The sequence below is a fragment of the Phoxinus phoxinus genome, assembly GCF_949152265.1.
Source record: "Phoxinus phoxinus genome assembly, chromosome: 5".
Classification (NCBI taxonomy): domain Eukaryota; kingdom Metazoa; phylum Chordata; class Actinopteri; order Cypriniformes; family Leuciscidae; genus Phoxinus; species Phoxinus phoxinus.
The window spans coordinates 44,682,780-44,690,279 of NC_136880.1; the positions used below are offsets into that span (position 1 = coordinate 44,682,780).

At 45.6% G+C, this 7,500-nt stretch overlaps 1 protein-coding gene across 2 annotated transcripts in view; it reads left to right on the forward strand.

Annotated features, from left to right (window-relative positions):
• LOC306998209 (myomegalin-like) overlaps positions 1-7,500 on the forward strand; it is a 116,740-nt gene that overhangs the window by 11,265 nt on the left and 97,975 nt on the right. The window contains exons 4-6 of one of the 2 annotated variants that reach the window (XM_079612094.1): positions 2,331-2,441; positions 3,866-3,942; positions 6,568-6,691. In XM_079612094.1, the coding sequence (XP_079468220.1) occupies positions 2,331-2,441; positions 3,866-3,942; positions 6,568-6,691 (312 nt within the window). Of the gene's footprint in view, positions 1-2,280; positions 2,442-3,865; positions 3,943-6,567; positions 6,692-7,500 lie in introns of those variants that run through there. The other variant, XM_079612095.1, reaches the window with a different exon arrangement.

A 7,500-nucleotide genomic window follows, 5' to 3' on the forward strand; every position in this document is an offset into this window, starting at 1 on the left:
AGTTACGGCTCCTGCAGATACAGCAGTTACGGCTCCTGCAGTTACAGCAGTTACGGCTCCTGCAGATACAGCAGTTACGGCTCCTGCAGATACAGCAGTTACGGCTCCTGCAGATACAGCAGTTACGGCTCCTGCAGTTACAGCAGTTACGGCTCCTGCAGATACAGCAGTTACGGCTCCTGCAGATACAGCAGTTACGGCTCCTGCAGATACAGCAGTTACGGCTCCTGCAGATACAGCAGTTACGGCTCCTGCAGTTACAGCAGTTACGGCTCCTGCAGATACAGCAGTTACGGCTCCTGCAGATACAGCAGTTACGGCTCCTGCAGATACAGCAGTTACGGCTCCTGCAGATACAGCAGTTACGGCTCCTGCAGTTACAGCAGTTACGGCTCCTGCAGTTACAGCAGTTACGGCTCCTGCAGTTACAGCAGTTACGGCTCCTGCAGATACAGCAGTTACGGCTCCTGCAGTTACAGCAGTTACGGCTCCTGCAGTTACAGCAGTTACGGCTCCTGCAGATACAGCAGTTACGGCTCCTGCAGATACAGCAGTTACGGCTCCTGCAGTTACAGCAGTTACGGCTCCTGCAGTTACAGCAGTTACGGCTCCTGCAGTTACAGCAGTTACGGCTCCTGCAGTTACAGCAGTTACGGCTCCTGCAGTTACAGCAGTTACGGCTCCTGCAGTTACAGCAGTTACGGCTCCTGCAGTTACAGCAGTTACGGCTCCTGCAGATACAGCAGTTACGGCTCCTGCAGATACAGCAGTTACGGCTCCTGCAGATACAGCAGTTACGGCTCCTGCAGATACAGCAGTTACGGCTCCTGCAGATACAGCAGTTACGGCTCCTGCAGTTACAGCAGTTACGGCTCCTGCAGATACAGCAGTTACGGCTCCTGCAGATACAGCAGTTACGGCTCCTGCAGTTACAGCAGTTACGGCTCCTGCAGATACAGCAGTTACGGCTCCTGCAGATACAGCAGTTACGGCTCCTGCAGATACAGCAGTTACGGCTCCTGCAGATACAGCAGTTACGGCTCCTGCAGATACAGCAGTTACGGCTCCTGCAGTTACAGCAGTTACGGCTCCTGCAGTTACAGCAGTTACGGCTCCTGCAGATACAGCAGTTACGGCTCCTGCAGATACAGCAGTTACGGCTCCTGCAGATACAGCAGTTACGGCTCCTGCAGATACAGCAGTTACGGCTCCTGCAGATACAGCAGTTACGGCTCCTGCAGTTACAGCAGTTACGGCTCCTGCAGATACAGCAGTTACGGCTCCTGCAGATACAGCAGTTACGGCTCCTGCAGTTACAGCAGTTACGGCTCCTGCAGTTACAGCAGTTACGGCTCCTGCAGTTACAGCAGTTACGGCTCCTGCAGATACAGCAGTTACGGCTCCTGCAGTTACAGCAGTTACGGCTCCTGCAGTTACAGCAGTTACGGCTCCTGCAGATACAGCAGTTACGGCTCCTGCAGATACAGCAGTTACGGCTCCTGCAGTTACAGCAGTTACGGCTCCTGCAGTTACAGCAGTTACGGCTCCTGCAGATACAGCAGTTACGGCTCCTGCAGATACAGCAGTTACGGCTCCTGCAGATACAGCAGTTACGGCTCCTGCAGTTACAGCAGTTACGGCTCCTGCAGATACAGCAGTTACGGCTCCTGCAGATACAGCAGTTACGGCTCCTGCAGTTACAGCAGTTACGGCTCCTGCAGATACAGCAGTTACGGCTCCTGCAGTTACAGCAGTTACGGCTCCTGCAGATACAGCAGTTACGGCTCCTGCATCTCTGCTCAACTCCGGTTATTAGAGTCCAGTCAGTTCACCTGGTTATTCACATGTGAATCATCTCTCTCTCTCTCTTTTTTCTCTCTCTCTCTCTCTCTCTCTCTCTCTCTCTCTCTCTCTCTCTCTCTCTCTCTCTCTCTCTCTCTCTCACACACACACACACACACACACACACACACATGACTGGAGTCTGGGATCTGATTGGCTTGACTGTGGCTGTCAGGGATTCCTGGGATTTCTGCCTGGGTAAAAACAGCTCATCGCTCTCGAGTTAGTCCTAAAGCTCATCATGGGCTCTCGGCGGTGCGGCTCGGGGCCCTTACAGCGGCCCTCGCTCTCTGTGTTTGTGTGTGTGTGAAGATGACTGTGTAGATATGATCAGTCATGTAGTTGAGGATCTTTTATTTCTTTTTGTGCTTTTGTAGTTGTTTTTAGTTGTGATGTGTGTGAGCGCTGGTAGAAGGGCTGTGTGATGCTCTACACACACACACACACACACACCGGACATGTCTAACACGTACCGAACTCTCTCACAGCACCTCAATGACTTGAAGAAGGAGAACTTCAGCCTCAAGCTCCGCATCTACTTTCTGGAGGAGAGGATCCAGCAGAAGTTTGAGGACAGCGGCGATGACGTCTACAGAACGGTGAGAGCAGATCTGTGTTCACTGCCGTATTACCATGTCATGCTAAATATATTTGCCCAAACACCTGTAATAATAATGATAATAACAGTAAAACAATAAATTAAAATAATACATTAAAGGTTCTACATTAGCATTGGTGGTTACATGAAGAACATTGAACATCCATTCCACTGAAAGTTATTAATAGAGTGGAAAAGGTTCTCCAGATTATTTCAATGTTCTTCACACTAAAAAAAACTGGTTCCTTTAAGAACTGAACAATGACAGATCCTTTGGGAACCAAAAAAAGGGTTTTTAATGGCATGACTGTGAAAACGCCCCTTTTGGAAGCTTTATTTTAAGAGTTTATAGCACCATTCTGAATTAAAAAGATTTCTTTAAAAAAAAGTAATTTGACCTTTCAAGCTGCCGCCGCAGGAAAACGTACATTTGTTGATCCTGTTCATCTTTGTGGTCAGAAACTGATATGATCTTGCTGGCTGACAGAGATGAGGTTTTGTTGAAATCATAGGAGTTATTGGTTATAGTTTTGGAAGCATCAGCGCTTCAGATCCGTCAATGATGTTTTACATCTTCTTCCTGATAAATTAGTCCTTTGGGCTTGTTGCGAATCTTCTTATTGTAAAATAATAATAATAATAATAATAACTTATAATATAAAATATTATTTTTCTGGCAAAAATAAAAAATAATACAACAATTTATTGTTATGGTGAAAAATATACATATTATTGAGGCGTGTAAAAAACATCCTAACATGCTGTGAGATATTGAGATATATATGAAAATATGTGTAAAAGTGAATGGGTTAGTGTAGGTGTTTGTATTGTGATCTGAAAGTGTTCACAGAAACACGTCGGTTCTGCTGAGTCTCAGTCCAGTTCTCTGCAGCTTTAGTTTAGTTGATCAGATTTCTGCTGCGCCAACACAACACTGTTTCTAAAAATACCCACATCTTTTCCTTTTCTTAAAAGTGTCTCCGCTCATAAAGGGGTCGGATCATGACAGTTTACATATAAACATCTTAAAAACAACCTTCTGACCGATCTGACCAGCGGTCCTAGTGTGTGTTTCAGCACTTAACACACTTGTGCTAGTGTGTGTGTTTCAGCAGGTAAACAGTCGACAGCTGTTCACTTCAGTTGTGGTTCGGTTTCAGCTCTGCATTCCAGTCACTAAAAATAACCTCTGAGATGCCTGTTAAATGACATGACTGATTAATCACACACACACACGCACACACACACACGCACACACACACACACACACACACACACACACACACACACACACACACACACTCTATGTAGAATATGAAGGCTAACGTGAGTGCGTTTCTGCTGACCCTGGACTTGAAGAACTGTCATCATTCCTGCTCTCGTGTGAACACACACACACATTTACAGATGTTTATTTCGTTCCAGAACATCGAGCTGAAGGTGGAGGTTGAGAGTCTGAAACAGGAGCTGCAGGAAAAACAGCAACTGCTGGATAAAGCGCTGTACGTACATCTCTCTGATATCTACATATCTCCTCCACACACACACACACACGCGTGCGCGCCCGATGGTGTGACGGGTTTAATAGCTGGTTATCTGATCTTTTGGTCCTCGTTCCCGTTTAAAAGCAGCACACAGATGAACACACTCACACACACACACAGACACGGCGGCGTGAGCCATTCTGAGCCACAGCAGAAATATAACGGTGTGTGTGTGTAGGGCTGGGCAGTATATCGAGTATGTCCGATATATTGATATATTTTTTTGAAACGATAGGGAATGAGGCAATACCGTTTATATCGATACAGTAGTTTGATACGAGCGCAGGACGCAGTGTGAGCGGTTAGGGTTAGGGTTAGGGTTAGCGCAGGACGCAGTGTGAGCTGTGCAGTGAAAGCACATTGTACAATTTGTCCTAAACATGTTATATTAAGGGCTTCTAAATAACTGGTAAGATATGGTTAACAGGTTTAAAGCAGCAGATGTTCTGACAGAAAACGTTACTGTTGCTGACTGACAGATACACACTTGCGCTGTTGAATGCGTTTGAGATGTGGTGCTTTCCTCCGTGCTTAACTTACATTCCACAGGTATATTCTCCATCTGTAAATGTTAGAAAGTCAAACAAATATGTAAATTTCACTGTGAAGAGAGGACGAGCTTCTGCAAGTGAATCTCCGCTGAAACTCAAGCTTCCGTGAGCGAGCGCCGCCGCACACATGCGCTCCCAACAGACGGAGCGCAAGAGAAGAGTCGCGCAATCATTCTGACAGAAATATACATATTGCTCAAATATTTGCTGTTGGAGACAATAAATCAGCTATATGTGGAATTTTAAACCTACAAGTATTTTTATGAAAGTGACCATTATAATGGGGTAATCAAATCCTTCAATATCAACATGTGAAATATATATATTTTTGTTTAAATAAATTCAGATTTTCTTTATCCAAATAGAAAAACGTAGAAAATACAGAGATATATATCGTATATCGTCATTTAACCAAAAAATACAGAGATATGAATTTTTGGCCATATCTCCCAGCCCTATGTGTGAGTGTGTGTGTTCTAGTGCTGGTGGATGTTTGTCAGCAGACTGACTCTCACATGAACTCCAGCTAGAACCACACAACACTTGATCCATCAGCAAATGTTCAGAATTACAGCCGTTATCCCAGGGCTCTATAGAGATTCCACATCACTGACCGTCACTTATAATGACAGAGTCACGGGTGAAGATGATGATAGACATGTGCACACACACACACACACACACACACACACTCCTCGACAAACAGACACATGGGAACAGGGGGAAGGACGGAGGGTCAGAGAGCCTGAAAATAACGTGACTTTGCCAGTTTGATGCACGCTCCAAACCACTGATTCGAAACAAAAGATTCATAAATGTTTGAAACAGTGTTTCGAAAGCGCACGTCACTCTGCAGAACAGGACATTATAAAAGTCCACACAAGACTAGAGGAACACAGGCTTGGATCATGACAGAAACAGAGAGTTACTGACAGACTAGGAGGATATAATTATAAAATATGACATGATTTTAAAAGTGACTTATAACAACGACTATGCAATACACTTTAATTTATTTAGTGCTAATAAAATTATTAAGCCTATTTGGAGAGAGAGATGTTTATAATGTAACAATATGTCAGTCATCGTGTGATAATGAAAATATGACTAGGCCTAGACTACTTGTTCTGAGCAGGTGTTGTCAGTGAACAGGCTGTAAAACTGTTGGCCAGCAGGGGGCGCTCACCCTGTGGTCTGTGTGGGTCCTAACGCCCCAGTGTAGTGATGGGGACACTATACTGACAAAGAGCGCCGTCCTTCGGATGAGACGTTAAACCGAGGTCCTGACTCTCTGTGGTCATTAAAAATCCCAGGATGTCTTTCGAAAGAGTAGGGGTGTAACCCCGGTGTCCTGGCCAAATTTGCCCAGTGGCCTCTGTCCATCATGGCCTCCTAATCATCCTCCTTTACTAATTGGCTTCATCACTGTCTCCTCTCCACCAGTAAGCTGGTGTGTGGTGGGCGTTCTGGCGCAATATGGCTGCCGTCGCATCATCCAGGTGGATGCTGCACATTGGTGGTGGTTGAGGAGGAAGAAAAGTTTCGGAAGATCACGTGAACAATTCCAGGATATGCTTTTTCCCCCATTGGTTGTTACATTAAATCTTACCCAGATACAATAGTGCTATTTTCTGATTGGCTAATGTGTAGCCCCTTTCTTTTTTTTGATTGGCTGTTAAGTGGCAGGCTCAACTACTAACTCCAGGGGAGACGCGGCGACACGCTTGTTTCCTGCCGGTTCAGTGACAGCGGCGCGGCCAGATACATTTTGGACGCTGCGGCATATTAAATATATTATAAATAGTTTTTCCGCGTGAGAAATACAATGTGTGGCGGGAGTGCGTGACAAAAGACTGAAATGCGTGACACTTGAGAGCCCTGAGGAGAGGAGCTGCACCGATGGAGAATATGAGGAAAATCAACATTCAGGAAAGGCAGGAAAACCTGTTCTAGTAGAGCCTGAACAAAACATCAAGACTGGCATTACAGTCCCTCTTTAAAACAAAATCATCCTTGTGTTGATTTTTGACAGGACAACAGCAGAGAGTCTGACCAATCACAATGAAGCGGAGCTGCAGAGACGCTGTGAAGAGAGACAACAGGAGATCGATCACATGCAGCAAGTGCTGGAGAGCAAGATACAGATACTGCAGGAGGTACAACACACACTCTCTCTCACACACACACACACACACTCACTCTCACACACACACACACACACACACACACACACTCACACTCTCTCACACACAAACACTCTCTCTATCTCTCTCTCACACACACACACACACACACACACACTCTCTCTCACAAACACACACACACTCACGCACACAGATATGCACACACACACGCACACGGACATGCGCACACAACCATGAGTGTGATGGTGATGATGATGGTGATAATGGTGATGATGATGATGACGGTGGTGATGTTGGTGATGATGGTGGTGATGATGATGATGGTGAGGACGATGATGATGATGTTGGTGATGATGGTGGTGATGATGATGAAGATGATGATGTTGGTGATGATGATGATGATGATGATGTTGATGACGGTGATGATGATGGTGACGATGATGATGATGGTGATGATGATGATGACGGTGGTGATGATGATGATGGTGATGATGATGATGACGGTGGTGATGATGATGATGACGGTGGTGATGATGATGATGTTGATGATGATGATGTTGGTGATGATGACGGTGATGATGATGATGATGGTGGTGATGATGATGATGACGGTGGTGATGATGATGATGGTGATGATGATAACGGTGGTGATGATGACGGTGGTGATGATGATGATGACGGTGATGATGATGATGATGACGGTGATGATGATGATGGTGATGATGTTGGTGATGATGACGGTGGTGATGATGATAATGACGGTGGTGATGTTGGTGATGGTGATGATGGTGGTGATGATGGTGATGATGATGACGGTGGTG